This window comes from Coccinella septempunctata, chromosome 2, assembly GCF_907165205.1.
Source record: "Coccinella septempunctata chromosome 2, icCocSept1.1, whole genome shotgun sequence".
In the NCBI taxonomy this organism is placed as follows: Eukaryota; Metazoa; Arthropoda; class Insecta; order Coleoptera; family Coccinellidae; genus Coccinella; species Coccinella septempunctata.
The window spans coordinates 39,247,024-39,269,689 of record NC_058190.1 but is presented as its reverse complement, the minus strand read 5'-3'; the positions used below and the strand labels follow the sequence as shown (position 1 = coordinate 39,269,689).

General features: G+C 32.4%; 1 protein-coding gene across 4 annotated transcripts in view; it reads left to right on the top strand.

Annotated features, from left to right (window-relative positions):
- Positions 1-4,832: 4,832 nt before the first annotated feature.
- Positions 4,833-22,666, top strand: part of LOC123306825 (protein Wnt-7b) — a 108,871-nt gene continuing 91,037 nt past the window's right edge. The window contains exons 1-2 of one of the 4 annotated variants that reach the window (XM_044888984.1): positions 4,833-5,011; positions 14,429-14,555. In XM_044888984.1, coding sequence (XP_044744919.1) covers positions 14,482-14,555 — 74 coding nt within the window. In that variant the 5' untranslated portion in view covers positions 4,833-5,011; positions 14,429-14,481. Of the gene's footprint in view, positions 5,012-13,988; positions 14,333-14,391; positions 14,556-22,666 lie in introns of those variants that run through there. The other 3 variants (XM_044888982.1, XM_044888983.1, XM_044888981.1) reach the window with 3 other exon arrangements.

The following is a 22,666-nucleotide window of genomic DNA, read 5'->3' as shown; positions in this document are numbered from 1 at the left end:
TGTGACTAACCACGAATTTTTTTTCGACAAATCCGCAGATATATTTTCTAACCAGTTGCAACGTGTATGGGATCCCATAATCCAAAGTGTGCATAGAAACCTCTGATAGGAGTTTCTACAAAATATCATCTCGCAAAATGATACACGAGGTGGTCTCTCTACAGGCTTGACTTTCGAAAAAAACTCAGCAATTTCAAATATGTGGGTTTGAGTAAAATTCATGAGTGATTGCATGCTCGACCTAAAGACAAAAAATTAGGTATGTGATCTGATTGAGAGTGCATCTATAGGTACAGGATTTCTTGAGCTGCAAATTATATGATTTACGGTATCCTGAGGAATGTCAAAAAATTCTTCTTGTTTTCGGTAACAGTCAGTCAATCAGGTTTTTTTCTGTGGTTGGATGGAATTAGTCGAGTTATTCTGGATAATCCTTTGATATTAAGTAAATGCATTTTATTTTCTTAATGCTCTCTTCAACCTCCGGGATTATTAGTAAACAAATGCCTCTATGGTAAAAGTAAAGTATAAGTTCTTATTTCTTTCTTCTTGCCACATTTTAGAACAGTTACCTTCAAAGGACTAGACTATTGAATGTTCCCTTCCTGATGTGAGGTAAACACAAAGAGTTTTGAATTATTCTCATCATCAACGTTCCTTAATTGACTAAGGATTCCTTCCATTTTTATGTGTCACAAGTTTGCCCTTTTATACATCCATAATTCCTTATCATACTGATTAAATTCCTAGAAGCCTCTATAACTCATGTTCCTCTCTTCATTCCAAGTAACCCCTTATCTATTGAGTCTAGGTGGTATATAGTGGTTTTTTCATAAACTATCAAGTATCAGTATTTTCGGTGAAATATGGAACACTAGTTGAATATAAATCGGGTTAAACAGGACAAACAGGCTGTAAGTTATTTTTAAATTCGAATTGGAAAAATCAAACTTAATTGATATATTTATTACAAGGACTTCGGTAGTTAGAAAACTTTGGATGAATTTGCAAAGCTTACGATCGTCTTAGGAGGATATTTAATGGATAGACATGCAGTTGAGTTGGCTCACACTGTGAATAGGATATCTTCCCATTCTGTGTACCTATTACGTACCTACTTCATACGCTACCAAATGATAAAAATGAAATAAGAAAATTTGTTCTTCTCACCGTATTTCTCATATCATACACAATGAGTTCAACAAAACATTTCTCACATACCTCTTCATCTCTTATTTTCTTTCAATTTCGAACCTCTTAAATTCCTTCATCACTAATCTCCCAATACCTGTTATATCTACCTACCTTTATTTGCAGATGATTCATATTGAATTTCAAAATGGCGGTAAATTACAAAGTAATTATATTTTGTGCCAATTACGATCGTGCGATGCACACAGCGAATAAAAGTTGCAAATAATAATCGTTTACATATTTATGAGATAGTGTCAGATGAATAATACGTCTATGATCCCTCACGCTGTTTAAATAAACAAAATGAACGACGAAGCCATGTTGTAAAATCGACAATTTATTGATTTTCATTGGGTAATCGTTGCTATGAAACGTCTACGCTTGAATCTATAATTTTCAATTGCAAATTGAAATGGTAAACAAGACTGGCAAGCAAAAAAACATGAATATTTTTTGCTGCATCGACTCCATTCTCTCCAGTCGATCCAATCAGAAAAAGAATTGTCTCTTGCTAAAAAATAATTCCATGTTGCTGCCTATCGAGTTATGCATAATCTTCGTATATCTGTACTTAAATGATTTTGAAACTTATCGATCAATCAGTCTGAGTGGAAACACTAGAAACAGTATGAACTGGGAGTTGGCTTTGAATTAAACTGTGAGGTGCTTTTTACTAAAGGGAGTTGATCTATCCGTAACAGAATTTCATAATTGACGCCCATACGTTACAATCATTTTTGAGGACCCTGTATAATTTCAGAAAACCGTTACAAAATATTGTATTAGTTGGTTGAGAAACATAGCGTCCTTCGAAATTTCTAGATCTGCCTACCACTGATGCACTTGTGGGCTGTGTGTCATATATTGTTTATTGAACAGACCACACCTCTTTCGATCTTTGTGATTGAATAGTGGTAGTACTGTTTATGAATATCTTTTCACTAGAATGCATTTCTAGTCTCTTCTCGACAGAACTTTTCAGAATAAATAATTTCACCAAAAATCGTTTCAATTTGGTAGGTAACACCCTTAAAATATTTAGGTCTTTTCAAAAATGCCATACACTTCACCTTTCTTGATAGTACCCCTGAAAAAAAAAGAGTGGAATAGTTACGATAGCAAGAGTTGCAAAAAAAATATGAAAATACTGAGAAATTTTTTACCATAGAAGATTTTCAAAATGTTGTCCACTATTTTGTAGACAAAAGTTAAACATGCAGTGCTTATTCTTACCTTTAATTCTTCCATATCTCGGGATGACATAACAGACGTTGAATGTCCTCAGAGGAAAGAATCTTCTACCAATCCATGTATCTTGGAATGACCAGTTCACCTATATTTATTGAAGAACACCTTATTATTATTTAATTGAATTTACTAGAAGAAATAATAGCAATAACAGCAAGTTTAGAGAATCAAATTGATGAGGAGGGCGAAATACTTCTACTAGAAGACCTCATTCACCACCAAACTTAATGGACACCTTACTTATTACTTTCATCCAGAGAAGTAATGGCTCACTAATAATTTCCAGAAGAAATGGATTGATAGAAGAGGGTCAGTTGAATGGCCACCATGCTCTCCAGACTCGACATATTTTTTGCTCTGGGACATTTAAAGTTGGTTCTGTATAAAATAGTCCCAGGATACAGAAGAATTGAAAGTAGGAATACGCACAGCATGCGGAGAAATTTGAATTGAGATTTTCCAAAACGTAAGGGACGGCATTTTTGTCTACAAAATAAAGGATAACATTTTGAAGATCTTTTATAAAAAAAATTTCTATTATTTTCATATTTCATTTCAACACTCGCGATTGTAACTATTCTTCTCTTTTTTATTTTTCGGAAGTACTAATGAAAAGAGTCAAGTGTAAGGCCTTTTTGAAAAGGCAGTCAAAAAAGGTGTCACTCAATACTCATTTCCATTTGAGATTTTAGAGGGGTAGCTGTCATCACGATTACAGGGTTGATACAAAAATCTCCTCCTACGGACCTGAGTTCACCTTTTTTTCCATTTTTTCTGAATTTGGTGAGATACTAAACAACTGATGTTAGTGGAAATCATAAACATACAGGGTGTGTCTTCGATTTGTACAAATATTTAAACAGTAGATTCTTGAGGTCAAAAGAAACACTTTTTTCTCATACCATTATTTTGGTTCTGCACTGATAAAAAGCTATTTTAATTTTTCATAATGAGCTGTGCCACCCCTGGAAAAACAAAATCACCTTCAGAATAACTTGCTAAATCTGTGACACTACACATCTGTGGATCTTTTAAACAGAGTTGTATTCAGCCAAAGTACCCAATGTTTCAAATTTCACAGATACTTTTTAATTTTTGAAAATCAAATTAAAGACTCGAAAACGGCGCATTATACGAGAAAATATAAAAAAATAAAAGTATTTTTATTTGACAAAATGTTCAAATATTCATTTGATATCATCCAACTAAATTTCAAGAGTTGAGTTCTTTGAATTTTTGGTATTTTTATGGTACGTAATGGTCATAATGATAAAACTGGAAGGCGTGGGTGATACCTTGTGTTCGAAAAAGAATGAAAAACTATATTCCGACATTTATTTGATTCGTTTGTGAAATAGAACTAGAAAAAACATTTCTTCATTGATTTTTAACAGCCTGTATCTTTTAAACCCAGCCGATTAGGTAGAAATGGAATAGGAAAAAAGCATTTCTTTTGACCTGAAGAATCTACTGTTGAAATACTTGTATGAGTCAGAGACTTAACCTGTATAGGTGATTTTCTTTTTGTTTCAATTAAGAATTTTCATCAAGTATCGTTCACATCAATTCAATATTTGAAACAAGCAGAAATCAGCTTTATGGGCACCTGTAATTTCAAGTTATCGATGAAGTTTTGTGATAGAGAACATCGTGAAGTCGAACAACTTCTGTTCTTATTTCGATCAATTCAGTTTCAAAAATAATAATGATAATTCACAATTTCATTGTCTCATCTGTCCCAGTGAAACCACAAACAGGATCACACTCTCGTTTCGAGCGATCAGAACATAAGGTCCTTTCGTTTGCATGAAAAGCACTTTTCCACACTCGATTTACACCAGTGTAGTGTAGTGTGTTATCTACACATAGTCAAAAGGGGATGTAGATAAACTACACCTCCTCTACACTGGTATAAATCAAATCGAGTGTAGAAAAGTGCTACAGTTTTTATGCAAACGAAAGGACCTCAAATAAAACTAATAACTGTTCTAAGACGTTGCTGAAATTTCATTCCTGAAATTCCTACCTGATCCAGATCAAAATAAATCTCTCCTCGAGTTTTCGCTACCGATTGCCATCAATATCAATACAATTCGACACTCTCAATTCATTCTCGTTAATCTCAACCCCGCGCTATCTCCAACGCAAGTGTTAATAGGAGGAAATTAACAGTTAATCATCCGATAAAATCTGCCAAAACATTTCCGACCACTTAACCCCCTGTTCCTTCGTGAATACCAAACCAATCAACCATATCGACAATTATCACCTACATTCTGACAAGTGGGGCCAAGTGGGAGCATCGAAAGTGCCCTCCTATTGGTCGAAATTGCCAGGTAGCACGACCAGGTGAGTATCAACTTCTACAGAATCGCAGCATCTCAGAGACCAAGTATCAACCTCATGTTATCTGTCGCAAGAGCGGCAGGAGGAACGTGAGTGGAATTTTCGAAAATTTTCACGGGCGTCGAGGCTTTGACAGTTTCGCGATCGACTGGGACTTCTTGTGGTTTACACGCGGATCCGCACGGTGTTTTGTGTTCAGTTTAATTGGGAGATTTTTCCAGTGGTAATTTTTGCTTTTTTTATGTTTATTGCGTAGTAAGTTCCTTCACACAACTCGATTTTCCATTTATTTACTAGTAAAAATTAGGTAATTATTTATACACGAATTAACGAACCAATTTTTTGTCTACGTTTATATTTTGTTTACGTGTTTGATGTTTCCTCGTTTTCATTTTTTCGTAATATACAAAGAAATTTTCGACCAGAAATGTTTCAGCTTTGGTTCCTTTATCAATATTTCCAGTACAGAACAGATTGGAATAAACGCAAAATCGTTAAACATTTATTTCATAACAATTTGTGATTGTCTATAATTGCAAAGGCCCACATAGGAATAAACGTCGAGGGGTAAAACCAACAAAAACATTTCCATAAGAAAAAATTTTTTCGGTGCATATAACCATATTATACGGAGAACTTATCATAGGATTGTTCTGAAAATTTGGGTACTAGGGTTTAAGCTTCTGATCTATCTGACTTAAAATATTTTGAATGTTGCAACGTATCAGCTTATACGAAAAAATACTATAGGCTTCGTTTTTTCAATTGGTACAACCTATTCATTATAATTTTGTTCGCTTCCCTATCCCTATCTGAGTATTTTCGTCTAGTACTTAACTATCATTATTCCCGGAGATATTTACGATTTTCCACAAAAAATTGCCAAAAACATGGAATCAATGAAATAGGCATAGAGAAGGGATTTCATATTTTAGGAAACTGAAGTTCTGAAAATAGACCACTGAGACCCTGTAGAAACGAAAGAAAATATATTCTTATTATACAGGGTGTAAATCAATAGTTCCAGGAAAATTTAAGGGGTTTGTAAAAACAGTGTGGTTCTTTTTTCAGGGTGATTTATTGACTCGTAGAAATATTTCTAAAGTAAATTCTTAAGGTCAAAAGAAACACTTTTCACCTTTACCATTTTTTCTGAATCGGCTCGGTTTAAGAGATACAGGCTGTTGGAAAACCATAAGAAAATGTTATTGTTAGTTCTCTCTCATAAACGGTTTTATCGAATGAAATGAATTTCGGAATATAGTTTTTCATTCATTTGATAAATCTTTTCCGAACACAAGATATTACCCACGTTTTCTAGTTTTCTCATTCTCACAAAAATACCAAAAATTCAAAGAATCCAACTCTTGAAACTAAGTTGAACACCATTTAATGAATATTTGAATGTTTTATGAAATAAAATTATTAATTAGTAATTTGACGTTCAAAAATGAAAAATATCTGTGCTATTCGGAAAATTGGGTACTTCGGCTGAACGCAAATCCGTTCAAAAGATCCACATATGTGTAGTGTCATAGATTTAAATAGTTATTCTGAAGGTTATTCTGATTTTCCAGGGGTGGTACAGCTCATTATGAAAACTTAAAATAGCTATTTTTGAAATGTGTGAGAACTTTAATTTGTTCTGTGATGGCCTAGATATTTACGGAGAACTCTTGTCAAGACAGCAATTCGGAATTTTTTGGGGAACGAATGAATATTCATTATAATTATGTTTGATTTATGTATATTGTCCTGTAAATGGGTTTTTGCTGTTGGACAATAAAGCTATTATTATTGTATCTTTTTATCAGGGCCGAATCGCAAAAAATGGTATGAGAAAACATGTTTCTTTTGACCTCTAGAATCCACTGTTGAAATTTCTGTACGAGTCAAAGGCTCACCCTGTATAAATTTTTCTTCGAGCAGCCCTGCTTAGAATTTGTTTCTTAGAAACCAGAAAACGGACGGAAATCAAATTGAGCAGACATTCTACGAGTGCATGTAGGCAATCAAAAAAGTTTTGTGGTGTTTCCCAATAAAGTCTAATGTCATCATGATATCTGTCTTCTAGGTTAATTTAAGTTGTAAGATAATTCCATAAGCTATACGACTCACGCTACTATTTTTTTTTCAAAAACACTCACTTCAATCAAATTTGCGGACCTGATTTGTTCAAAATGAATCAAGCTATCAAAAAATGATTTTTCATGTTATAATATGTGGGGAAAAGACTTTTCGGCCGTATTCAACCATTAATTTTTTTTTGAAACCATTTATTCACATTCTGCATATGATTATAAACATAAAATGAAACTTTCTTCAAATAATTTATTTATTAAAAACTCTGAACAACGTTTTTCCTGACCAATTCTCTTGAATACTTTGGAAATGATATTTAAAAAAAAAACATGTTTTCCTAGAATTACTGGTCAGAGGTGACAACCTTGAACTTGAACTACTACCAGTAGTTCTATATTCTTAAAAGCGGCCAATATTTTTCAATTTCGATAAGGCGTGAAATGAGAATAAATCTGAATATTCAAATGTGGTATGTTGAATGAATAACACCTCAGATAATGTTTACAGGCAAATGGAGATCCTTAGAACCATAATTCTCACTCTGTCTTCAAAAATTGGCCTGCTTACATAAATGTAAGCCTAGAAAATTCAACTTTTATTATTAGTCTGCTCGACATTGTATGTTTGTATGGTATAGAACTTTTTTTTTTCAATAAAACTTTCCCCTCAATATCATCTTATTCTTGTTTCATCTTCCTTATGAATTGGGAGGTATTTGATGTTCAAATTTAACTATTTCGAAGAAAATAAACCGATTTCGAAAAAAAAATATTTTTATATCTACATAGTAAAAAATATTACTTTTGTGAATAGGTAGAACAGGATCTGGTGCAAAAATTCTGTCCAATAAATCGACCATTGTATTTTTTCGAATTAAATATCCATTATTTCAATACAACATAATATAAATTGAGTGTTCCCTTGTATATCCGTTTCCAAGTGAAAAAAACACCTTCATGTCAAAAAGATCTTGTCGAAAAATTTTATTAGCAATAATTCAAGATATCAAGAATATGCATGAATGCACATATGTACAAATAAGAATAAATATCTTTCTGGTCTGGGAATATATGTAATCATTATCAATTCACCAGTGATCCATTAAATTGATGTCGTAATTATGTATTTTTCCCGCACAAATCATGTTGATCATAACGCAGTGATTTATATTTACATAAGCATATATTATTCCATTTTTCTCCAGAAAATTTTTCCGGCGCAGAAGTATTTAATTGAATATTGAATATAGAGGAGAATTGAATATGCAATATGCGTATACAACCTTCGTTGAGGGTTATCCATGTTGTATCGATATTTATGCCGGATATCACGATGTTCTGTTATTGATTTACACGCATTCGCAAATTCTGAAAGGGTTTCATAGTAATTACGCTCTAATCTCACTTATTTCTGGATCAGAATAAATTAATATAATTATAATTATATTGAATCTGCATATATGTGCATGTATAAGTATTTAATTTTTTTTTGAGCAATATTTTTCAGAAACTTATATTGTTATAAGAAAAATATGTATAAAAACAAACAAAAAAGAAATATAGCTGATAATTTCATCCGATAATTGTTTGATTATTTGATTTTATTGGATTAAAAAAAAGTTTTTCACTGAAAAAATATAATACCTTATTGAATACTTTCATTATATTATATTTCATTATTTTGAAATAATTTTTAAGGGGGGGGGTATTTATAAATATATAAATAAATATATTTAAAAATATATTTTCTATTCGAATTTTAAGTAATTGTAGTTTCACTGCTTTCTATGCAAAGGACCATGTAAGCACCCCTGGGTCATTTAAAAAACTCTCGAAGCAACAAATCCTGTGTGTATTTTATTTTTGGAAATTCCGTATACAGGGTGATTCTTCGACTCGTACAAATATTTTAACAATAGATTCTTGAGGTCAAAAGAAAAAAAAATATTTTTAGCGTTAGTCTCACGAACGGTTTTATCGAATGAAATGAATTTCGAAATATGGTTTTTCATTTATTTGATGAATCTTTTTCGAATACAAGATATCACCCACGTCTTCCAGTTTTCTCATTATGAAAATTACGTACCATAAAAATAACAAAAATTCAAAGAACCTAATTCTTGGAACTAAGTTGGACGCTATAGTTGTAGTAATAAACTTTATTGGAACAATGTTTCAAAGGACTGAAGACCTCTAGGTCTTCCTGCCCTGGACGCTATACAATGAATATTTGAACGTTTTTGTAAAATAAAAGTATTCATCATATTGTCTCGTATAATGCGCCGTTTTCGAGTAATTTGATGTTCAAAAATAAAGATTGAGCCTGAAATTCGAAAAATTGGGCACTTAGACCGAATGTAACTCTTTTTAAAAGATCCACAGATATCAGTGTCAAAGTGTCAGTGTCACAGCTTAAGCTAGTTATTCTGAACGTATACTTCATTCACTTTTATTTTAGCAGTCGGTTGGCCATGGAAATTTGACACATTTCACTCTGTATAGTACGAAAATATGGGGTTATGAAGCTTGTCAAAACATTTTTGGATTTTAAATCAACGCTATGTTGCCCGTTCTACGTAAAAGTTATTACGTATTTTATCACAATGTCGAATTTCTTATTAAATTAATATTAACCCGAAGATGAAATGCATATGATGGAGTGGTTGGGAATGAGGAATTAACAGATACATAATTACAAGAATGTTAAATTTTTCAACAAAAATCATCTTGCATCAATATAAGTAAAAGGAATTGAAGGAAGTTTCGAGTTAAGATGAACTTCACATTTGACCAAAAATTTCACATGAATAAACAAGTAACAGGGCAACTTGCGCGTATTTGTGGCTATTCATCTTAATACATTGATGTAATAATAATAATTAGATATTTATCAGTACCTTAAGACATTTACATTGTATAGGACAAGTCAAATGAAAAATAGAATCCGATGACATTTATCGAAAATCCTGTAGTAAACTTTTCGCATTAATTCACTCAAACATAAAATTCTCAAATGCCACCACTTTTTTGGGTCTCCCAATAGAAGAACATTCTTTGTCATCCTCTTCATTCAGAATCTTTCTGATTGTGGAAATATTAAGCTGAAATATAAGTCGTTTAGATTCAGATGAAACATTATATGAATTCTCTTACATTGAGTATGTTCGCTACCGTCTGACGTATTGTGGATTTTAGAATATCAGGGTATAACTATTTGAATGAGCGGACCTGAATTCTAAATAGCACTTGAAACCCTGTCTCCTTTTTCAATCACTTTCGGCATTTCCGTAATAATATTGTAATAAAATTGATATTAGTTGTGGCAACGGCGTTATGACATTAACGACATTTCATGAGTGCCAACCTAACTTCGTTCTAGTTACAAAAACTTGAGAAAATTATTTCATCGCCAACCGACTGCTAAAATAAATTTGAATGAAGTATAGTTTTGTTTTTCCAGGGGTGTCACACCTCATTATGAAAACTTAAAAAGGCAATCTTAATCCTCCATTTTGCCCTTCAAAAATGACAGTTTAAAAATTTTGATAGGACATCAAATCTTAATGAACTTTCCTGCAACTGGGCCTATATCTTTTTATCAGTGCCGAATCGATAAAAATGGTATAAGAAAGAAGTGTTTCTTTTACCTCAAGAATCTACTCTTAAAATATTTGTATGAGTCGAAGACTCACCCTGTATAGATGAGAGTATTTTCAGGATGTGCCCATTGTCGGATATATTGTATGAAAGAAAGGTCGATAAAGCTATCGACCTTTCTTTCATACAACTTTGTCTCCATACAAGCGTATGGAAACAAAGTTATGGACCATGTACAGAGTTCAATTATTTTCAAATTTTACATAAATATAAAATTTAAAAAGCATCAATATTGCATCTGAATTGTATGGGATTGAACGTAAAAAATTTTTGTAGAATTTATACACTTTATATTGAAGTAGGTAATATTGTAGGAAAACCTAATCATTGAAATATTTATTGAAACAATGGAATCTTCTTCTGGCTTTTCTACCTGACACCGGAGGTGATAGAATAGTAGGACTAGTAATAATAATTTAATAACCTCGTCGAGTGTCTAAATTCTTGTGGTATATCATATCAATCCTTGGCTCTACAGGGTCATAAAAACCATATCCTCAAGCAACGCATCCAAATAGAGCGACAATAAAGACATGTCGAACTGTTGTTGAGCTACATTCAACACCAACATTCGCAACCTATAAATCATGCATGAATATTGAAAATTTTCGAATTACCATATGAGGAATCTCACAAATTCAAGTAATCTGTTTACGATTTTATTCACATTTCGTAACATCGATCATCTGAGGAATCGCCAGGCTAGCATCAAGTGGAATGTTGCCAGTCAACAATTTCCATTCTATAGGTAAATAAAGAAAAATATTGAAACGGCAGAACGGTGGTGTCGCAGATTCAGGAACGGAAATGTTCACTGAATTTTATGGTCGAATTATTGTTCGTTATCAAAACAATAAAGCCGGGCGTAATAAAAAAAAAACAGTTTATAGGTTTATTGGTCGATCAGCGCGGTTATGGATGCTGTAAATTTTACTTAAGTCATACAATATGCGATATAGTCCGAGATTGCAACATTTTGACGCTAATATTTCGATATAATTTCCATTCGTCATTTATTTCCGACAATATTAACGATTATTTAATCTAAACACACACCCCTCCCCTAAATTATCAAAGCTACGGTTTTGTGACATTTGGGTTCAGAAAAATGAACGAAAAAACCTATTCGCTATTGAGATTTTTCTCGAAAACTGCTAGAGATTAATTAATAATAAAATTAGTTACAAAAATCACAGCGGTCATTCGGAAACAATTTATTACAATCATGATGAAATACGAAAAACATTTCCTAAACTTCTGGTGCCAGATTCAAGAATTTTGGAGCGCAGGGTTTTGAAAATAACTCACAAAAAAATTTATATCCAGTTACCATAATATTTCGTTATCTTTCATATAATTTGGGTAGTTTCGTTTGACTGAAACTTTGAGATTGAAAAGGGAGAAGAATCATTTCAACATTTTATAGAGAACAATGAAGGGTGAATTAATAATATTTTGAACTAAAATCGTAGAGTTCCATCCTGACTTCCTTATCTTGAGGGTTGAACGTTGGGAACTAAGAATAAGAAAACTCAATTCGAAACTACTGATATTAGGCTTATGAAATCTGATGCACATCCTTCCCCAAATTCAGTAAATATAATTTTTTTACCACAAGCTCTGACTGTTTTCGCATATTTGAACCTTATTGTTTATCTGTTAGCTTTGAGCTACAGTAGCTTCAATTTGTTGAACTTGATTGTTCCTTCATGGGGGTTAATATTCAATGTTATGTATATTTACAGGGCGAGTCTCTGTCTCCTACAAATATTTCAATAGTAGATTCTTGAGGTCAAAAGAATCACTTTCTTCCTTCACCATTTTTTTCCGAATCGGTTGGGTTTGAAATATACAGGCTGTTGAAAAATCTAAAAAAATTCAATTTTAGTTCAAACAATGTTACTTTTAGTTCTATCTCACAGGCGGTTTTATCGAATGAAATAAATTTAGGAATAAAGTTCTTCATTTATTTGACGAATCTTTTCGAACACAAGATATCACCTACGTCTTCCAGTTTTCCCATTATGACCATTACGTACCATAAAAATATGAAAAATTCAAAAAACCCAACTCTTGAAACTGAGTTGGACGCTATCTAATGAATATTTGGACGTTTAGTAAAATAAAAGTATATTTTCTCGTATAATAAGCTGTTTTCGAGTAATTTGATGTTCAAAAATTAAAAAGTATCTGTGAAATTTGAAAAAATGGGTACATTGGCTGAATACAATTCTGTTCAGAAGATCCACAAATGTGTAGTGTCACAGATTTATAGCTAGTTATTCTGAAGGTAATTTTATTTTTCCTGTGGTGGCCCAGTTCATTATGAAAACTTAAAATAGCTATTTTATGAGGGCCGATTCAGAAATCTACTGTTAAAATATTTGTACGAGTCGATGACCCTGTATTTTGCGAGTTTCTGAAAAATTCTACACTTTCAGATGTAAGAGAATATAATACATGGGGATGCAGCTTTTTCCAAATTTGATATACAGATGATATACATAAATTGGAGGTACAAAAGAAAATATTCCTTTTTGAAAAAACAGTTTTATAATCATGGGACCGCAAACGATCACTTTTCGAGACACAGGGTGTTAAAGTAAGAATTTTTTTCAAGTTTTTCTCTTATAGTATCTATACACTTCACAAGATATTCAACTAAGTTTTGGTATAAATATAATAATTGATGTGATAGTGCACACTATGTAATATGCCAATTTCGCTAATCTACAGCTGATATTTTTTCTTGAACACTGACCCTTGTTGTTTTCTTCCAGAACCTTTTTTTTTATGTGTCACTGTTGAATTGAAAAGATGTGAAAAAAATTTTGTTGTTAAACTAAACTTCATCTTCTACTGTAGTTTTGTCGTATGTGGTATCGATTTCGAAAAAAAACTTATGACAATTCTCTCGAAATCCTCAAAAATATCCAAATTGTCATAAAAATTCAGTTAGTGAGCTGTGATGAATTGTTAGTTTCGACACATCAAATTAAACTCGGTATTTCTAATAATGAATGTGTTCTTACAACTTGTTTTAATACCGATCTAAAAATTCAAACTTCGACACCCTGTATCTCGAAAACGAAACTTTCGCGATGCCATGTTTATGGGACTTTTATTCTTAAAATTACTTAAGAAATCTCCCCTTTTCGTTTATATGTATCTCCAATTTAGGAACACTTTTTATATGATAAGTTTTTATAATAATTTTTATATAATTTTGGAGTCATTTTGCTCATAGAGTGTAGATTTCGAAAATTATTGGAAATAAAACATTGAATACTACTCTCCAGGTTATTTCATTAGCACAATTTTGATTTCAGAATGAATGATAATTCTTAAACTACATATTATTCATGTAAAACAAAAATTAAATTCTTTTTGAAATTATCCTTGCCTGACTAGATATACGGAACAATAAACCGAAATCAGAAATTATGATACACGTGTTACCCATCAAAACATACTATATTCGTATACAAACAAAAATACCCCAACACTGTAAAATTTTCACCTGTTCAGACATATAAGAAGTTAATCAACTGCATCATTTATTGCCGGCCATAAAACGTTTAATATCGAATATATGGCCACATTTTCATCGATTTCATTCACGGTTGGTACCTTCTCCTGTGTGTGCCCGACATCTAAGTTCCGACAAAATTCACTCAAGGAATCGACGGGAAGGAAACACCAGATAATGTTGTCTTTTGAGTTTATTAACCGAGAATAAATATGAACAAGTCTATTGCTTTTCAAACAAGAGATTTGAGGTCTTCATTCGAGCTGGTTCGAACGAGGTGTGTGAAGGAATTTTTAGAATATTTCATGAAAGATTCATCATATTTTTTTTGTTCAGTGCGAACGAAGTTTTTGTGAGGATTATTTGTTGACAGTTCTGTGATGCACTGTGATAAAGGAACTCCAATGAAGTCTCTGGGAAACCAGGATGTTAAATAGAAGATTTCAGTGGAGGATTTTTGCGCTTTCTGTGCCTGTCCTAGTTGTCTTGCTGTCTAACAGGTATAGTAGATTAATAGAAATTTCCGAAGAAAATGGATTGAAATGATTGTTGTATAATATTGTTTATAGTGATTACCTAAGTAAACTCTACTCACTTTCATTTTAGCACTCAGTTGGCCATGGAAATTTGACACATTTCACTCTGTATAGTATGAAAATGTGGGGTTATGACGCTTGTCAAAACATTTTTGGGTTTTAAATCAGCGCTATGTTGTCCGTTCTACGTGAAAGTTTCAGTTATTAGGTACGTATTTTATCACAATGTCGAATCTCTTCAGAAATTATGTGACGAACATAATTGAAGTTTATACAAACTGATTGAAGGCATACCAAAGCCAGTTATTTGCATGGAAAATACAAGAGATCAGTATAATATCATAATATGTGCTAGCTTGAAGAGAGTTAATGTTCGTTATCTTCTTTAGCTAAAGTTTGAATACGTTACATCAGTTGTAGATTTCAAAAATATTAACCCGAAGTTGAAATACATATGATGCAGTGGTTGGGAATGGGAATCTCCCGAAGGAATTAACCGATAATTACAAGAATGTTAAATTCTTCAACAAAAATCATCTTGCATCATGCATCAAAATAAGTAAAAGGAATTAAAGGAAGTTTCAAGTCAAGATGAACTTCACTTTTGAACAAAAATTTCACATAAATAAACCTATAATAGGACAACTGGCGCATATGTGTTCATCTTAATATTATTTATTTATTATTTATTTATTTAGTTTAAGTGTCTCGACTTCAAAGGTCATTGACACGGTTACAGTCTATTTTTTAACTATATGTATACAATGTAAAATTTCATCTTAATACTTTTATATAATAATAACAATTAGGTATTTATTGGTATCTCAAGACATTTACAATGCATAGGAAAAGTCAAATGAAAAATAGAAAAATCAATTTTCGGCAACTTATTCTACGATGATATTCATTGAAAATACTGTAGTAAACTTTTCACATTACTTCACTCAAACATAAAATTCTGAAATGCTACCACTTTTTTGGGTCTCCCAATAGAAGGAAATTCTTTGTCATTTTCTTCATTCACAATCTTTCTGATTGTGGAAATATTCAGCTGAAATATAAGTCGTTTAGATTCAGATGAAACGTTATATAAATTCACTTACATTGAATATGTTTGCTACCGTCTGACGTATTGTGGATTTTAGAATATCAGGGTATAACTATTTGAATGAGCGGATTTGAATTCTAAATAGCACTTCCTGAAACCCTATCTTCTCTTTCACTTCCGGCATTTCCGTTATAAAAACTGATATTAGTGGTGGCAACGGCGTTATGACATTAACGACATTTCATGAGTGCCAACAGTACTCCGTTCTCGTTACAAAAACTTGAGAAAATTATTTCATGGCCAACCGACTGCTAAAATAAATGTGAATGGAGTATACATAATGGCAGTATTGAAAATTTTTTTCGAGAAAAAACGTCCTCACCAGAAATATTCAAAAATATGTGACCTGCTTCCAACATTTTTTTTTCATAGGAATACCAATAACTAAACCTTTGAATTTTTACCCAAAATATGACATTCTGTTCTCTGTTGAAATTAGCAGGCATTCGAATTTGGAGAGATGAAATTTGTTGAGAAACTGGGTAACCTCCGACAATAATTCTCCCAACTCGTGGAGCTATTGACGGATTTTGAAGGTTAAAATCCTTGAATTTACCCTTCCGGTACTTAACTATTGGTTTTTTCAATTCGCTGCATCAAAAATATTGCACCTTATTTTTTAGCTTAGGCTGAATTGCCAGAAATACTCCATAGTGTATCTATTAACTGATATTTCAATATGTTTTGGCCTTTGGTTAGTTCAAATAGTGTTTCACAATATTTCAGCATTTATCGTAACGTGTATCATAAACATTGATCATTCAATTATGATCACACCCCGTTGATAATATCATTAATAACCCACTTTAATGTATGTCGTTCAAATCATCTTGTGGGAGCTGTCACATATATTTCCTATGCAGTTAACATGTTTATTTAGCAGATAATTAATCAAGATTTTCCTCTGAAAGGTAATGAATGTCAAGTATTTCGATACAATAATTGCATGTTTGTCATAATCCCTGAATTTTTTATGGGTTGGGTAAACCCCACTTATTCAATAAATTATTGTAGAGGAAAATAATTCCAAGGAATTCAGCAGTCCTTGATGTGCCAATTAAAACTGAACAAAACGATTTGTTGAGATTTTTATTATCCATTCCTTTCCTGGTTATATGCGAGCCGATGGACAAATGGAATCCAGGATATCTTTTCCTCGGAAGAAATCAACAAACTATAGAAGCATTTAAACAATGAACGCTCTACAGGGTGAGTCAACGGAAATACGCGCCAGTTGTCCTGTTTATTGTTTATTCATGTGAAATTTTTGTGGAGTTCATCTTGACTTGAAACTTCCTTAAATTTCTTTTACTTATATTGATGCAAGATGATGTTTGTTGAAGAATTTAACATTCTTGTAATTATCTGTTAATCCCCCCATTCCCAACCACTGCATCAAATGCATTTCATCTTCGGGTTAATATTTTTGAAATCTACAATTGATGTAACGTATTCAAACTTTAGCCAAAGAAGATAACGAACATTAACTCTCCTCAAGCTAGTGCATATTATGATATTATACTGATCTCTTGTATTTTCCATGCAAATAACTGGATTTGGTATGCCTTCAATCAGTTTGTATAAACTTCAATTATGTTCGTCACATATTTTCTGAAGAGATTCGACATTGTGATAAAATACGTAATAACAGAAACTTTTACGTAGAACGGGCAACATAGCGTTGATTTAAAACCCAAAAATGTTTTGACAAGCGTCATAACCCCACATTTTTGTACTATACACAGTGAAATGTGTCAAATTTCCATGGCCAATCGACTGCTAAAATAAAAGTGAATGGAGTATATATAGTATTATAACACTGATGTTTCGGCAGAAAATTCATCAAAACTCAAAATTTTCGGATTATTCCTAAACAGAAATCTCAAGGATCAAGGATTTTTGCTGACCCCAAACAAAACCGGCCCTAAATTGATTTTTCATAGATTTTCTTTTTGATAATCGTCGTTGTTATAATTCAAATTATGGTTCCTCGGATAATTCGTCTCACGAAAATTCTGGTCCCAACAATGTATATCTTGTCGAAGATGTCAATATCCTCCGTTTGCTCATAAAACCGATCTCACATCCCAAAGTCTACTACAATTCTCCGAATTTCTTTCTATCCTGTAGAAACTCGTTTCTTTTAGTTCATAATTCTGTTCAGAACGTCGGAAAAAATTACCGCAAAATTGTCTGGAATGCGAAACCAGTTCTGACGAATAGTGCAACATTCTCTTAGATTTTTGAGGTATCTAATTTGGACATATCGCGTATTTTTTTATGTGAGGATTTTTATGGTCTATAATTAATAAATGTCTCTATGGCTGGTTGATGAATCCTACATGTGCTATATGTTAATTTGAACTTCTTCCGATGTTTTCATAATCTTTTTATAATAAGTATTGGGAGGTTTTGCATTGGGGTACCTACATATGCGCATTTTATCACATAATGGGTGCCATAAAACATAGGTTCAGAGGATTAAATCATCGTCATACTTTCATAATTGATCATTAGTCATAAGGACCTATGATATGTATTGGAAATATGGAATGAATCATTTTGTGGATGGAGTGGAAGAGGAATTCGCATTTAAACTTTTGTATTTGTAAAGAAAAATCAATTTGAGGCTTTAATTCCTTCAGAGTGTTCCAATTTCGATGACTACTCACTGAGAGCATCTCGAGAATTATGACAAAAAATGTTCAAAAATTCCTAAACTTTTTTTTATGATAAAATATCAAAAAGTAGATCGTAGAATATTTAGTATTTAAGATGCAATCGACTCGATTTCAGAGACAGCTCATGCAGAGTTACTGAGAACTAAGAAAAGGACCAACCTAATTGGTAAATGACGTGCACGTGATTGCTATCTGCCTCTGAGATTGGTTTCAGTCTAAAATATTAGTTCTTAGTAAGTCCTCATAAACTCACCATTAAATTGGGCACCCTATATCTTTATAAAACCAGTTTTTAAGCCTCACATTCGTCAAATAGAATGACGTTACCGGTTCTTCGAAAATGTCATCTGTTTCGTCAGTGGAACATTCATCAACGGACATTTAAAATTGGGTAGGGAACTTCTCGAAATATTCTACACTTGACAAGCAAAAATTGAAATGAAAAATATCATACGCTTATACACCACCCATGAAATAATCATAGGTCTCTGGCAGGATAGTAACATGAGCATAAATAAAGGCTCTTTTAAGAGCATATAATTAGGTGTTATTGTCACTAACTGTATATTTTATAGATCTTGGAAGCATTGCCTAGGGGCGAACAAAACGAGTTAATGTGGATTTATTAGTTGATAGCTATCCGTCGCAGGGCGTAGGTTTTCATCGGAAATCAACGCCTTTTCGTTCAGCTAAATCCGATTGAATTTTCATACGATCGTAATTCATTTTATACCCATTCTTCGTTATGATTTATTACGCTCTGTATCAGGATGTTTGAAAACAGATTTGGAGTGAATTTTGAGCATTGAACCAGTGTCGATAAATTCTAGTGATAGTAACACATGATGAATATGAGTTATATGGGAGTATAACTCCAGGGCAGTTTCATGTTCAACTTGGAATATCTCGAAAAAAATAATTGCTATCTTAATGAAAAAAGAATACAGTATTTACACACGAAACATTGGAGAGTCAAAATATTGTGATGAGATTGCAACACCACCAGTGTATGTCATAGAATTTGGGAGATATTAAACAGAAACCTACCTCTGTTGTACCTCACTGGTAAAAGTAGTGTTTATTGGATCTATATTTCCTGCCAAAGATGACAACAATAGGTCAAATCGTCAAATGCTACTGGACATAAATAATTTCAAAATTGTCAAATGAAATACCCCTCAGAGAGGAGACATATTTTATCTGGGTTTTTTGGATTAAATCTTCAAATTTTCTACTCAGGATTTTATGGATAAAATTTTCCCAATTATCCTTTATAATTACAGGATTCAGCTTCCTACTAATCAGATTGAATTATTGGTTCGAGATGTAGACTGTACAGGGTGGGCAAAATTCGTTGTCTACTGAGGGGATCTCGAGAACTATAGCAGCTAGCTAGCACATTCTCTAGCTCTTTTTTTCATGACTAATCCAAATCTGAAAACAGAACCGGCCTATCATTTCTAGATTTTGAGTTATAAAGAAAAATTGTGATTTTGACGATTTCGAAAAGTTCTCGTAACTTTTTTGTGTTTGAAGTTACAGATCTGAAACTTGGACCTTCTCAATCACTTTTATACGTAGATTCTACTGACAGAACCCTTCTTCCAATTCAAAAATATCAAATTCAATAAAAGTTTGCATTAAAAAAAACGAAAGTTCCCTTGATGTTTCGAAATGAAAAAATATTTGGTACTCGTCAGTGGATTCTACGTAAAAAAGAATGTAGAAGGTTCAAGTTTCAGATCTGTAACTTTAAAACAAAAAAGTTCTGGGAACTTTTCGAAATCGTCAAAATTTAATTTTTTGCCAATAACTCGAAAACGATTTTCACCATTCTTTGTTTCTCTGATAAAGATCTCGAGATTCCCTCAGTAGACAACGAATTTTGCCCACCCTTTACATTTTCGTACAATATAGTACTGCTTTTTGAGCCTTCTCTTCATCCTTTGTTCAGTGTTCTATATCAAAGATGCATATAGATATTGTTACGAGAAGAAAGCTCAATATTTCGTTGAAATTTTAGATAATGTAATATCACTTCATCATTCTCAACAAAAAACAAGGTCATTCGCCTACTGTATGTTTTAGTGGAGATTTTAGGGGTTATAACCCCTCAAAACCCGCCCAACCTGTTGCAAAACGTAAATTTGCAGCGGATGCCTTATTCTCTGAAAACTTTCGAGAGTTTATCCAATTAATAGAGGTGCACTTGGTCTAATGATCCAAATCCAACATACAAAATTCCTTTTTGTTGGTTATGTTTATGCGTGTTCATTAAATATGCAGTAAAAACCTCTTAACGACAAACACTAGAAAGTTTCAGAGAAAGGATTTCAACTGCAAAATTGCGATTGTTAAAAGTCAGGATAGTAATCCCTACTGAATGAGGTCATTTGAACTAAAACGAACAGTAGGCATAAGACCTTATTCTTTCATTTATAATAATGACATAGTATCATCACAACGAAAATTTTAATAATTCCTGCCTTTCAATTTCACCAACGAGTAAAGTTCCCATTTTATATTTGACTATGTTTCTGCACGAAATATTATAATTTTTTCGAACAACTTCGCTTCATCTTAGTAGACACCCTTTTTTACTAATTGACAAATTTTTCGAGTTGATATCGATGCTTATTTGGACATCCCTAAACTCAACATCCTATTACACGAAAAATCATTAATGTATTACTCAACGAAGTACTTGTCAATGGGACAACTGAATGGGTAAATAAATCACAAAGAATTCTTCTTATTTGAAATCTCGCCTATAAAAATCCGACTGCTGCAAATATTTATGAGATGCTTCTTGTTAGTGGGCTCTTTTATTAACTCAATTCCTCTTAAAGATTTTAAGTGGTGTTTCTCTAGCGAGAAATGATTTTTCTGTTGAAAAACACATTATCCGAAAACTTAGGGTGTCCAAAACTTTTGACGGTTGATCTAATGCCCTAAACCCAATCGTTTCACTCCAAGGTTTCAGAGAATTGGGTTTCAAACTACAAATGTATTATGCAAAATGTAAGTTTTTACTTATTCCGAGAAAAGTATCGACTGCATCGAAATTTTGCAACAGACTTTTTTCTCCAGAATTGAATGGGAAACCATAAGAGAATTTTATTTCTCGAAAATCTATCTCACAAAAACAATTTTTGAAGGAAAATCATAAGGCGTTGTTATTTTCAACCCCTAATAATAAAGTTATAAGATCTGAAAAAATTGTGTGAGTAACATCTACTTAGTGTTTCATATAATGTCTAGTTTTATGACTCAATGTTTTTTAGAACTAGTCAAAAAAATAAAAAACTATCAACTTGTCATCGCCTTCCAAAGTCTGTATCTTGGAAGGGAGGTCGATTTCGAAATAAATTTATAGGAACTACCTCTGCTTATTTTCATCGAGGAATCATCTCCCTAAGTCCATCGCATTTGTTTACAGACACCCTGTATATTCTGAAAAGGAGGCAGAGATGAAGTTCCAAAAAATGTTTATTTTTATTTTTTGTCGCATCTTTAAAAAACCCTATATAAGTTTTCCTCATTGTTTGATGAACTCTTTCTTCTTTTGCATCGAGCACCTTTCTGTTTAGATAATTAATTATTTTTATGCTAGCTCCGTCAACGAAATATATATTTTTTATTTATTTATTCAATTTAACATAAACAGGAATTCTAACAACCCAAGTACAAGAATCCACCAAAATACCAGAAAAAATAATTTATTTTTTTATGAATATTATGTTATAAATATATTACATAAAATCTTAAATCATATGTGAATTTCAAGATCTATTGTACTTTCTTTCATAGTCAATGAAAACATTCTCAACCAAATGTTGAAATTTCAGGGGTGTTATAGGTAATTCTTATTTCCTTCTCGATTCAAACTTTAATATTGAAAGTAATAAACCATAACGGACTATCCAGCATTTCTATAGGATGTAATCGAATGCCCAAGCAGACCATAAATAATTCGAAACATGTAAACTTGAAATTTCGTCTCCATAAAGTTCCGAATATTAGCATATTGGAATGTCATATCATCCAACAGTTTCCAGACACTTCTTTCGGCATTTCTCGAATTCCTCATCGATCGTTTTATTAAGTTTAATGGTAGCAATTTGTTTCATCACCTGTATTTTGACTGTTGCACACTCTTGCCTCCTTACTATGCAGAAAAAAGAAGAACTTGAACGTTTAATAATCCGTAACGATATATCATAAAACATAATGCGATAACAACTATATTGGGCATACATTATTCATGATTTTATGGTACCGTAGTT